Source organism: Chlorocebus sabaeus, chromosome 4 (assembly GCF_047675955.1).
Source record: "Chlorocebus sabaeus isolate Y175 chromosome 4, mChlSab1.0.hap1, whole genome shotgun sequence".
Lineage (NCBI taxonomy): Eukaryota > Metazoa > Chordata > Mammalia > Primates > Cercopithecidae > Chlorocebus > Chlorocebus sabaeus.
The window spans coordinates 92,820,343-92,833,604 of NC_132907.1; the positions used below are offsets into that span (position 1 = coordinate 92,820,343).

At 55.3% G+C, this 13,262-nt stretch overlaps 1 protein-coding gene across 1 annotated transcript in view; it reads left to right on the top strand.

The window, feature by feature from the left end:
- The first annotated feature begins 5,034 nt into the window (after window positions 1-5,034).
- Window positions 5,035-13,262, top strand: part of SLC6A3 (solute carrier family 6 member 3) — a 50,557-nt gene continuing 42,329 nt past the window's right edge. Inside the window, exons 1-3 of the mRNA XM_007961143.3 lie at window positions 5,035-5,112; window positions 7,199-7,529; window positions 9,004-9,135. Of these exons, the coding sequence (XP_007959334.1) occupies window positions 7,244-7,529; window positions 9,004-9,135 (418 nt within the window). The 5' untranslated portion in view covers window positions 5,035-5,112; window positions 7,199-7,243. The remainder of the gene's footprint in view (window positions 5,113-7,198; window positions 7,530-9,003; window positions 9,136-13,262) is intronic.

Genomic DNA, 13,262 nt, shown 5'->3' on the forward strand with positions numbered 1-13,262 from the left:
TCTTTTTCAAGATTCTTTTGACTACTCTAGGTCACCTGCATCTCCAAACACATTTTAGAACCAGCTGGTTAATTTCTTCAAAAAACCAAGTTACGATTTTGATTGAGATTGCATTGAATCTGTATGTCAACTTATGGAGGACTGACATCTCATTAATATTGAGCCTTACAGTCAAACATGGACACCCCTCTGCCAGTCTAGGTTTTTAAGTTTCTCACAGCAATGGATTCTAGGTTTTTGGTGCACAAGTCTCAGATACGTTTTATCCCCAAGCATTTTGTTTCGGATGCTATTGTAAATGAAATTATTTTAGGTTTCATTTTACAATTGTTTGCTGCCAATATATAGAAATAGAATTTATTTTTATCAGATCCCACAGCCTTGCTAAATTCATTTATAAATTCTAGTAGTTTTTTTGTAAATTCCTCAAGATTGTCTACAAACATGAAATCTACCAAGAAAATCTTGTCATCAATATTTCAATTTTCTTTGAAGTCCCCTGCTCTGTAGCCAAGCCATTCGCCACTGCCTATGACTACATTTAGGGCCATCCTCCGGCCATCCTTCCTTGGCTAAATGACAAACCTGACACATGGTTTGAATATGTGCCCACTGGGAAGCTTTCTTTCACTGGTCTTTCACAGAAGGCCATGATGATGCAGCCTTTCACTTTCAGCTGCGGGCAGTATGTTGTGTACAGACACATGTAATCCAGGCCCCAATGCATGCATTTCCTCTGTTCAATGTCATAAGAAACTCTCATGTAGCCAGAGGTCTGGGTTAAGGAAGGGGTCTCCACGCAGCAAGAGTGGGTGCTTGTTTGTGGAACTTACCGCGCCTTCCAGACCTGTTCAAGTCTTGTGTTATAAACATTCCACCTGATGACGGCAGGATGCTGTCTACACAATCTCTGTGGGTCCAATAACAAATAGCTTCTGCGGGGCCACTCTGCTGCTATGGTGACAGAGCTCCCTGAGTTTCTGCTGTGGCTCAGGGGCGCTCTTATTCCAAAGGAGAAGACGTATTTTCAGGAGACGGTTCAGCTCTTACTCAACTGCCTACAACATCTCCGTCTGCCACGGACCCTCCAAGTGCCACTGGTTCTGCAGATCAGTGTTTCTCAAAGTGTGGTTCCTGGGCCAGCAGCGTCAGTATCGCCTGAGAACTTTCTAGAAACGCAAGTCCTCAGGTCCCGCCTCAGACCTACTGAACCTGTGACTCTGAGGATGGAGCGAGGTGATCTGTGCCTCCTGTGCATGGAAAGGTTTATGTAGGTGACTCTGATGCCGGCTAAAGTCTGAGAACAACACCGGACTGTGTGGCCTCCCGGGACAGCAGCAGAACCTTTCTTACTCTGGGCCCTACTCGAAACCAAACGCTTTATGAATAACACACAAAACGGGCCAGAGACGCATCCCTGAGTGTCTTGTACCTCGCCTTGCAAATCCGAAGAGCCTCACCAGGTATGATACTTCTTTCTTAGGGGTAGGCTTACCAGAGGCAGCATGTTTTCTTTCATTTTGGATATATATTTTGACCAATCAGACCAATGGACCCACAGAAACTTCACCAAGGTGGCAGGCTTTGAAAATGTGCTATTTTCTCTTTCAATTTTTAGCAAGCATGTGTCTTACCAAGGCATCTTGGCATTTTTCATTTTTTGCTCCCCAGCCTGATGTCGTCAGTGTGGCAGACCACTGTGACATACTGTGCAGTAGCAAGACCATCATGATGTCTGTGATTAAAACCAGCAGTGAGCTGGAAAATGATACGGCTCTGAGAGAAGACATTGGAAGTGTACTGCTGTCCCTGCTGTGTGAGAGGACACTGTCTTCCTCCTGAGGTGGCCCCCGGGAGGGCACAGGGGTGCAGCAGTGAGCAGGGCCTCCTGCCTGGGGCCAGAGCCTTCCATCATTCTCAGAACCTGGACATACAAGGTCTGGGATCTGACCTCCCTCACCCCTGGACAAAAGCCACTCCTGCCTACTGGCCCCTCACCCTTGCCCTCCCCGAGCCCCCCACCCCCAGGGCCTTCCCAGCACCAGTGAGAGGTCAGGGTCTTTAAAGTCTGAGCTGGGCTCCCTGGGACTTCCTCTGAAAGCACACAGGACACCCTCGATGGAGTAAATACATGGGCAGGTAAATGACTGTCACCTCACTGCCATTTGTCCAAGAGCGCACTGGCCCACTGTCCTTGTCCCCTCTCAGAGCACTCATGGGGGGAGCATCAATGCTGTCTTCCAAATCAGGGGGGACATGGGGCAATGTCCAGCACTAAGGGCCTCCCAGGAGGCAGCACCCAAGAAGGGGGAGACCCGTGGGGCAAGGCTGCTTTGGAGACATCAGTCAGCAGCCGGGGGCTCCCTGTGGTCTCTGCAGGTGTGGTCCCAGCCAGTGGGGAGAGGCGCAGAGCATGGGCAGGAAGTGCAGAGGCAGAGGGGCTCCACCTGCCTGCACCCAACGCCCTGAGCCCACAGCAGCCACAGCAGCGACCACAACGATAATAAAGCCGGTTTGGCGTTTAGGGCAAAGTTCCAAGCATGCAAAGGTCGGCCGTTTGATCAGGTCTGATCAGTTCATAATCACACTGCTTCCACCTGTGCAGTTCAAAGAGCATTCCTGTTGGGGGAGGATGGAGACCCATGGGTCTGGCAGCTGCGCTTTCTCTGTGTCATCCACGAGCCCAACAGATGGTTTGTTCTTAGAACACCCAAAGCTCCTTTATCCTAATTCGTGTGGTTGGAGGTCGGGGTTGAGGCAGGGGTGAAGGAATGCTCTTTGTCTTGACAGAGTGCAGGTTACATGCATGTGATCACTCAGGGGTCCCTCCTAAGTGTGGCAGGTGCATTCTCTGTGTGCTACAGGTCAGTAAGGATGTGGCCGCCTGGGTCCGTGTGACCTCTGGTCCCTGCTCCTTCCTGCCCTGTATGCTGTTAGCTTTGGGTCACAATTCTGCACTCCTGCAGTGCTTGCAATCCCTTCCGAAATGTTGTTTCTCTGTATATTGTTTTGTTTTGAGACAGGGTCTCATCCTTTGGCCCACGGTGCAATCCTGGCTCACTACAACCTCCACCTCCCAGGTTCAAGCGATTCTCCCACCTCTGCCTCCCGAGTAGCTGGGACAGGTGTGGGCCACCATGCCTGGCTAATATTTTTTTCAAAGTCAGGGTTTCGCCATGTGGCCCAGTCTGGTCTCAAACTCCTGGCCTCAAGAGATCCTCCTTTCTCGGCCTCCCAGAGTGCTGGGATTACAAGCGTGAGTCCTCATGCCCGGCCTGTGTATTTTTAATATACCTGAACATCCATTCTCTCTGTGTGTTTTATTTAATAGCCTCCCTTAGTCACCCACAAAGGCTTTTCCTTGGGAGACTGTTTCCTCAACCCTGCTGCTCCGGGGCCAAGCCCCTGCTCCCTCCTTTTTATTGAGACTTGTGCCATGGAGCTTATAGGGTAGAGAGATTCCTTCTGTGGGGGCCACCGCCACACTACAGCTTCGAGGTGGCACATCCCCCTCCCCTGAAGTCCCCTCACCTCCCTGGTGATGAAGTCCCACCCCTGATGGGAGGTGGTGTAAGGAGGCCTTTAGGTGGTCAGGCCAGGAGGGCTCCACCCTGAGGAATGGGGCCAGTGCCCTCATAAAACAGACTCCGGAGAGCTCTCCACAGTCCCCACTATAGGGAGATACAGGGAGAGAACTGTCTGCAACCCAGAAGCAGCCCTGTCGGCCAGGCCTTGGCCTTGGCCTGGGGACACCAGAACTGTTAGAACTAAAGGCTTCTGTGTGAGCCCCCAGGCTGTGGAGTTTTTGTCATAGCAGCCCCAGGGGATCACCAGGTTCCCACTTGATTCCAACTCAGCATGGAGGCACAATCCTGAGTGCCTTCTGCCTGAGTGCCAGCCCCGGGGTGAGGGGTGCGGGGAGTGCGGGGCACCGCGCTGCCGGCGGGTACTGCGGGGTCAGGCACCAAGGGGCCCTGCCTCCCTCACGGCTGAGCCTGGGCTGCAGGCTGGAATGGCTGGAGAACCCCAGGGCTCCCCTGGACGCCCAGGGCAGGGTGCTCATGGGAGCACGGAGGGTACACGGAGAGGAACGCCGGGGTTTGGGTGACCCTAGGGGCGACACACAGAGCTGGATGCGGCCACTCACCTCGGTGTCTTCTAAGGACCTGGACATCCTGGGCCTTGGCGGCCCGGGGGCTTCATTCCTCTGCGAGCTGAATGGAAGAAATTCCGCCCGGACATCTCGGAGGGAAAGCCTCGGAGTCCATTCGGCCCTGGAGCCAGATACCAATCGCCAGTGCTTTCCAGGCCAGTCCCGGGAAATGGTTTTCTCATGCGACCGCGAGGCGAGCCCCTCGGTTCCGATGTAGGCGCACTAGATGCCGGCAAGGGGAGGACTAAGCTCGGCCGGTCGCCTCGAGGTCGTGGAGACCCCAAAGCCACGGAAGGACCCGCGTCTCCGCAGCCCGCACGCCTGGAAGCGTGGGGAGTCCTCGGCGGGGTCCCGAGCCCGCTGGTCAGGGCGTGGAGAGGCGGGTTGGGGGGGACGTGGTCCCTGGAGCGCGGGGCCACCGCAGGGGCCCCGGACGGGGAGGGAGGGAAGGGTCGGTCCAACGGGGTCCCAGCAGTTCCCCTCGCGCCGCCGCTCGGCTCCCTCCCCGTCCAGCTAGGAGCCTCCAGCCCTGGGCGTCCGAAGATAGCGGGTGCCCAGGGCAACCCCGAGGGGTGCGAGCGAGGGCGCAGGGCGGCCCAGACAGTTCTCGCGCGGAAGGCACCCGTCTAGATCCGCGACGCCTAGGACCCACAGGTCCCCGCATCCCGTGTCCGAGGCTCCGGGACGCGCAGGACAGCGGAGCGGTGGCCGCCGCTTGTTCCAAGCTATCTGCGTCCAGGGGGCGGGGGCAGGGGCGCGGCCCGGGGAGGTGAGGAGGCGGAGCCAGGACGCGAGGGCGACCCCGACGGCGGGAGGGCGGAGCGGGGCGGACCCTGGCGACTGGATAAGAGCCCGAGGCCGAGGCCGAGACCGCCCAGCGTGGCGGAGCAGGAGGGGAGGCTTCGTGAACCGCGCTCGGCACCAGGACTCGCGTGCAAAGCCCAGGCCCCGGCGGCCAGGTGAGGCCAGGGTCGCTCCCGGCATCGGCGCGCGCCGCTCCCTCCACAGACCCCGAAGTGGGGCGCAGGGGCAGGGCACGGGGGCCGGGCACACTCTGGGGCCCCCGCGTCCCGCAGACCGCGCCGTCTCCAAAGTCGCCAACAGTCGCAGGTGCCGAGCGCCCCCTGATAGCGCCGCATGGGACCCTGAGGCCGTCTGAGGCGCGAGGAGGGTGCAGGGCTGCCCCCTGGCCCGCCCCAGGCTCAGGATCGCGTGGGCACCTGGTACCGTCACCGGCTTAGGGGACGCATGGGTATCTATGGCTGTGACTCGGGGGTCCTGGTTTATTCTCGTGGAACTTAACCCTACTAGGGGTGCGGCGCACCCCAGATCCTATCGAAGTGGGTTTTCTACACCGCCGCTCCGTCTCGCGGGGGCTTTGATTTTGGGGTAGTGGCGGGCGCCGGCTGCGCGCTGGCTGGTGCTCTGGGCAGGGCGGGGAGGCAGGGCGAGGGCTCGCCGGGCAGGGCCGCTTCTTGTTCTGGGCGCGGCGAGGAAGGGCGCTTTCTAATGGGCCACGTTTGGCTGTGTAGACCCAAAACTCGCCTCTGAGGCCCCGCGTTCAGGAGCGGGGTCAGATGGCCCCAGGGCGGCGGCGGCTTCCCGGCGGCGGCTTCCCGGAGACTCTGGAGCTCCGCACCTGGCGCCCTCTCCCAACGCGGCCTCGTGCTCGCGCCGCGGAACCCCTTCGGCGGGCGTTTTACCCACAGGACGGGTCGTGCGGGTTGGGGTTGTCACCGGGAGGTACAGAAGCCGCCCAGCAACGGTGCGTGGCATAGCTCGTGATAGCTCGTGGGTGAGGTTTTTTGCAAACTTGAATGCAGGGAAAGTTGCCTGTTAGAGCCTCTACCTGCGACCTGCTTCAGTCATTGTGTGTGCGCGCCTGTGTATGTGGTGTGTATGTGTGTTTGTGAGTCTGTGTGTGTCTGTGTGTCTGTGTGTGCGCGCGCGCGACTGAAACATGCTGCTGTTGGATCCAAATGCCAGAAGTCGCCCTGACTGGGGAGGTGTAGACGCTCCTGCTCTCCTGCGCTGCGCTGGGGGTTTGTGGGGTTTTGGACAGGATTTCCTGGGTTGCCCTGCTGGCCCAGGAGGTGGTTCCCGCGATGAAGCCCTGTCCATCCTCTGCCCAGCTCTCTCAGGCGGGGTGGTGCTACCTGCTCTAGGTGGATGTGGCTTGTACCCTCTTTGAGGAAACGATTGTGATGGTTATGTCTAAACTCTCCTTTACAGTGGCTGATTTTGCTTATGTAAATTTTGCTCTTTATTACTGAGTATAAACAATACACAGCCAGGCTTGGTGGCTCATGCCTGTCATCTCAGCACTTTGGGAGCCTGAGGCAGGAGGATCGCTTGAGACCAGGAATTCAAAACCAGCCTTGGCAACAATAGTCAGACCCTGACTCTACAAAAAAAAAACCACACACACACACACAAATAACTTAGCCAGTGCTGTGGTGCGCACGTGTAGTCCCAGCTACTCAAGAGGCTGGAGTGCAAGGATCACTTGAACCCAGGAGTTTGAGGTTGCAGTGAGTTGTAATCACACAACTGTATTCCATCCTGGGCGACAGAGCGAGACCTCATCTTAAAAAAAAAAAAAGAAAGAAAAAGAAAAAAAGAATACAGATGAACAGGCATAAAGACATTATTGAATGCTCTTTGAAGATTGCAAAATTGCTCTCCGGAAGTGTGGGGGAAGGTGGAGGTAATATCCATGCACTGTTATTAGAAAGCCACGCTAGAGCTCACATAGCATTCCACATTGATAAGAGTGAGGAGGGGTGCAGGGGAAGGAGGGGCAAACCAGAGTGTCTGTCTTGATGCCTCCATGGGCCAGTGCCCCAGCCCTGTGGTGAGGGCTGGCACTTCCCAGCTCCTGCGCCGCAGCTGTGCCATCTCAGGCCCTGGGAATGCACCCATCCCTTCCCAGAGGAATGCCCATGAATGCCTCGGGGCTCTGCCCTCCATACCAGGTGCGTCCCTAGCCCTGGCTGCTGAATTGTTGCATTCCTGTTGTGTGTTTATTTTTCATATTGGCTGAAGACCAAGAGGGAAGAAGCACAGAATTCCTCAATTCCCGGTGTGCCCATGAGTAAGAGCAAATGCTCTGTGGGACTCATGTCTTCCGTGGTGGCCCCGGCTAAGGAACCTAATGCCATGGGCCCAAAGGAGGTGGAGCTCATCCTTGTCAAGGAGCAGAACGGAGTGCAGCTCACCAGCTCCACCCTCACCAACCCACGGCAGAGCCCCGTGGAGGCCCAGGATCGGGAGACCTGGGGCAAGAAGATCGACTTTCTCCTGTCCGTCATTGGCTTTGCTGTGGACCTGGCCAACGTCTGGCGGTTCCCCTACCTGTGCTACAAAAACGGCGGGGGTAAGTCGCATGTCAGCCTTTCTGAGCACGATGGCCAGGCGGGGCTCATGGGGGCAGCCGGGGCTAGGCCTTTTAGGAAAGGCGTGCACCCGAACAAGATAAAGCTGTTCCCATGCATGAGGACGGAGCTCCCTGTGAGAGCTCACAGCCAGTGCAGATCTTCCCAGAGGACGTCACAAAACCACAGAGCAGGGCTCAGAGCTGCCTGGTCCCATGCCTGCATTTCAGAGTTCAGGAAAGGGGGGCCAGCGAAGAAGCTGGGGGTTGGGGGTGGGGGATGGAGCAGCTTGGCTCTGCCTCCTGTTTCCAGAAGCTGTTTTCATTTTGGAAAGAAAGTTCTCAAAGGCCCAAAGAACAGCCTCTGACTGACTTTGGCAGCCTTTGCAAAGCATGTGGAGGTCCTAGAGTCTGGAATGGCAGAGGAGGCCCCTGGAAAGTGCCTGTGTCCCCTGCACCCTCCAGAACCCAGCCACAGAGCCAGAAAACAAAGATTGAGGCAGAGCCACCAGGGACATCCAAGAACATTGGTGATGCCTTCCCAGGAGCCTCTTTTGGCCTCCCAGCCTCCCTGCCTGGCCTCCCTCATCAGCCTCTATGCTAGTCTGGGAAGGGAGGCCTGGGGAAGAATTTCGGGGGAAGCCTCACAGGATGCCTGTGAGGAGGTTGGCATTTTTATGCCTATCTTGAAGAGGGGAAAACAGAGGCCTCAGCAGGTACAGGAAGTTGCCCAAAGACAGAGCTGCAGGGCCCTATGCCTCCCCCTCCCCTTCCCCAGGAGAGAGAGTGGCAAAGCTCTCCCCCACTCCAGTCAGACCAGGGGAGCAGAGGGGATTTAGGAGGTTGAGACCAGGGGCCCTGGGCTTTGTGCCAGGGGCGGGGGAGGTGCAGGTTTCAGAGGAACTAGGCCCTACCCTGGAGGGGCTCCCAGCACCTGGGGCAGCAAAGACCCTCAGCTGCTGTCAATGGGGGCAGTCCCCTGAGAGCCCGGAAGCTGGGGGCCACTGTCGATGGGGACAGTCCCTGAAGCCCAGAAGCTGGGGACAGGACGGCAGGGCCCACTCAGCTTAGGTGCAGAGTTGGGGGATCACAGATTCACAACTCAAGAGGCAAAGAGGATCAGGGCAAAGTGGGGGGATGCAGGCCAGGGAAGGGCACCCCGAACCACCACAGGGAAGGACAGTACCTAGAGCACCGCCGAGCATGGGCAGGGCCTCCCTGCGCTGTTCTTGGGTTTGACTTCACGGCTCAGGGTGTGCAATGACAAGGGGATCCAGGAGGGACGCGTCGGGCACTCACAGCCGTGGAGGGCGGCCTTCGGGACTCATCTACCCCAGCCTGGGACTTCCCGTTGGAGAGTGGGGTGAAGGGGTCAGGCCAAGACATGGGCGGTCGACTGGGGTAGCAGCCCAAGCTCCCATGAGGAGAGATGGGTCCTTCCATGGCCCCAAACTCGAAGTGCTGTTCTGCCCCATAGGTGCCTTCCTGGTCCCCTACCTGCTCTTCATGGTCATTGCTGGGATGCCACTTTTCTACATGGAGCTGGCCCTCGGCCAGTTCAACAGGGAAGGGGCCGCTGGCGTCTGGAAGATCTGCCCTGTACTGAAAGGTAATGTGCGGGTGCCTCCCTTCACCCTGGCGTAGCGCAGACCATGTTGGTGATGCTGGAGCTTTCAAAGCAAGCCAGTTGCATCATGGGCATCTAGCCCTGCTTTGCTAAGACACAGGCACGGCACACGCCACTTGAACTTGGGTCCTACCTTAAAGATCTGTGATGACAAGGACTTGATAGTTAATTCCCTTGCTCTAGGTGAGGGTCTTGCAGTTCATTTGTGTTATTACTTTGTCAAGATGTTAAAATGTAGTTAAGATAAAACACATGTCTATCTGTGGATCTGCCATCTATCCATCATCCATTCGTCCATCCATCAATCATCTGTTATCTATCTATCCATTATTTATCTATATCTATCTTTATTGTTGATCTTTATATCAATCATTCACCCATCTATCTACCTATCTACCTAATCCATCCATCTATCATCATCTATCTGTATCCATTTCCTGTGGCTGCTGTAACAAATGACACAAACTGGGAGGCTTAAAAGGCACACGTTTATTGTCTCACAGCTCTGGAGGCTGGAAGTCCAAGATCAAAGTGTCAGCAGGGTTGATTTCTTCTGAGGCTGTGAGGAAGCATCTGTTCTAGCCTCTCTCCTTGGCTCAGAGACTGTCTTCTCCCTGTGCCTCTTCGTACTGCTTGTTTCTATGCATGTCTCTGTAACCAAATTCCCCCTTTTTATGAGGTCACAAATCCTGTTGGATTAAGGGCACCCTAATGACCTCACTTTAACTTGATCACCTTTGTAAAGACCTTGTCTCTAAATAAAGTCACATTCTGAGGTTTGGGGGGTTAGAACTTCAACAGATGAACTTGGGGGAGGGACACAACCCACAACTCTGTCTATCTATTATCTATCAATCATCTATTCACCTGTCTATCATCTACCCATCCATCCATCTATTATCTGTTGATCCATCCACCTATCAATCCATTCATCCACCTATCCATTCATCCATCCATCCATCCATTATCTATTGATCCATCCATCTACCTATCGATCCATCTATCCATCCATCCATCCATTCATTCATCCATTCATCTATCTATGGATCCCTCCATCCATCCATCTTCTATCTATTGATCTATCCATTCATCCATCTGTTATCCATTGTTCCATCCATCCATCCATCCGTTCATCTATGTACGGATCCATCCATCCATCCACCTATAGACCTATCCACCTATCTATTAGCTATTGATCCATCTAGCAGTCACTGAACCTTTCTGGCTGCTGGTGTCCTGCTCTGGCACCATGAAGTAGACGCACCTCGTGTTGAGTGCAGGTGGTCTGCCCAGCACCAGGCCCTCTCCTGGCATTTCTGACTCCATCCTCATGCGACCCTGGGAAGGGCACACACCATGTCTCTGTGTTGGAGATGCAGATGCTGAGGACCAGAGGGCTGGGGTCGTTCCCCCTGGTGTTGCCATCAGAGCAGAGTGGGATTTGATCCCAGATGTTTCTGACTCCCCAGTCCATGCACGCAGGTCACGCTTGCCCAGTGGGCCAGAGCCACCTCTCAGGAGCTGGTGGTTCAGGGAGGATTCAGGCGTTTACTCAGAGGCACCACTCAGACAATTGGCATTAAGAAAATGACTACTAGAAGGTCAGCCTCTGGATACTCGTAGAAGTTCCGGAAAAGCTGTGTGTTTAGAAGACAACCGAGCCCAGCACAGCCCCAGGACGCTTTACCAGTGGGTCAGGGCTGGGCCTTCGGAGGCGAGCCGCTGACCTCCCTTAGGAGAGGGAGCTGCTGAGGTCAGGCTCCAGGAGGAGAAGTCACTCTCGCAGCCGTGGAAATGCTGAGACTGGACACAGGTGTGATGGTTCTTCCCAGACACGAGACTCTTGCATTCTTAATGGGCTACTTAGTGAATCTTACGACTTCAGTCATTTCTTCCTAGGCTCCATATTCACTGAACTGCACTGAAATGGAGCTACAAAAAGGGGCCTCCCTCCCCACTCCCACCCCACACACATCTTCAGAGTGAGAGACAGATGCCTTGGGCACGCACCGGTGCCAGACGACCCCTTGGCGGGATCTGCAGGTCCAAGTCAAACCGAACAAGGATTGCTCAGAACATGCCTCCGTCCCCATCGTCAGGTCCCCAGTAGAGGAATGCAGCAGCTAAGGGAAGACCCAGGCGTGTCCTTACAGACAGACAGGTGTCAAATCGGGAGGTGCAGTGAACCCAGGCTAACAGTTCAAGACACACACACGTTACCTGTGTCCTTCCTGGCCCTGGCCAGTGGCATGGGCATGTTTCAGGGAGGAGATGCTGCCTCTGAGCCTGCAGTTGTAAGCGACACTGAGCTTGCAGCGTGGTCTGTGTTGGGGAGCATCTGAGTGCTCAGAGCCTTGGGATGCTGAGTCAGAGATGGTGCCGGCCCATTGGGGTGGGGAAACTGAGGAAAGATGACATCATGCTCTGGCACAGGCTGCAACGACATCAAACTGTGCTTTGCTGGATTTTCAAGAGCCACCCTGGAGCCTGTCACAAGTGTCTTACATGGCACAGCCCCGTGCCCCACTCCTGCCAGTGAGCCTGGTGTTGGAGCAAGTTAAATCACCTCTTCACATGCAGGATTCAGGTGAGGAGGGCAGGACCTGTGGGTCCGCGGATAAGAGCTTATTTCCTTCTGTCTGTCACATGGAAAGGATGTTCACCAACAAAGCTGCTGGTGTGGGTCTTCATGATGCAGTCCATAAAATGCCAAGAAGTGATTTCTGAGAATTTCTGAGCACCAACTTGACTTGGGCTAGTAGAGAACCTCTGACTTCTGTCAGCGTGAGCAGTGGCACCTTGTTCTGAAGAAATGCAGCCGGCGGATGCAGGCATCTCATTGCGTTCCCCGCAATGCGCAGCCGGGGGAAGCTGGGCAGTCGTCTCCTCCGTGTCACAGCCCCTGTGCCCACAATCCCGCATCCCACGCCAGCTTTGTTCTGAACACTAGTCCCAGAGGTGGGCTGCAAAGTGTGGCCACAGGAAGGAAGGCTCGTGGCCCCGTGGGCAGATCTCGGGAAGAGCTTGTTCACACCCACCTAGTCCTGGTGAGGAAGGAAAATTGCAAATCACAGAAAGTGAAGTGTTCGACCCACAAAGGGATAGACGAATTGGTGCAAGAAAGCTGGACTTCTTTTTAGAGACGAGACACCTTGAGTTGTTGAATCTCAGTAACGCTGCAGGTCCCAGTGCCAGCGTCCCGTTCGTTCTGCCTGCCCGTCAACTGCAGGATGCCAGTTTAGAGAAGATTGACAGTGCCCATGAAATTAGATGTGCACCGTGCTTCCCATGCCCTGATACTGTTCCTTCTCTTTCCTTTGTCCTTTTTAAAAATCTAGTTAATAAAATGCATGCATTTTCATGTCTCATCGAATAGAAGTGCCACATGGTAAATTAAGACACCAGCTAAAGTGCCCAAAACAATCATTATGGAGCTGAAAGGCCATCCAGCCCTGAGCAGGTGGCAATTCCATGGGAAAACGAAGCCCAGCTCTCCAGGGAGCCTAGTTGTCCCTGGCCCTTCCCCTCCAGCAGACCTGCGAGCTGCTTCCTGCTCATAACTCGAAAGCCAGAGGGTGGAGTTCATGGTGAGGCCCGGCTGTTCAGAGGCCATGACTCACCCGTGTTTCCCATAGTCTCGCCAGGGCAGCTTGGGGTGGGCACCACAGCCAGAGGGGCCTCTGGGGCCTTCAGGCCCCACGGTACACCCCAGGGTCCTGAGAGGTGGGTCTTTAAAACTCTCCCTCTCCTCCCTTCCCCTCGCTCTCTCTTTCCCTCTCCCTGTGTCTGTTTCTGTCTCTCTCCCTCCTTTCCTCTCTGTGTCTCTCCTGTTCTGTCTTCTTCTCTCTGTCTCTCTGGTACATGCACACACAACAAGCACATACTAAAGACACCCAGACTGACACAGAGAGGCGTCCTCTCCCGACTATTTTTTTTTTTTTTTTTTTTTTGGTGAGACAGAGTTTTGCTCTGTTGCCAGGCTAGAGTGCAATGGCGTGATCTTGGCTCACTGTAACCTCCGCGTCCCGGGTTCAAGGGATTCTCCTGCCTCAGCCTCCTGAGTAGCTTGGGCTACAGGTGCGTACCACCACGCCCAGCTAATTTTTTGT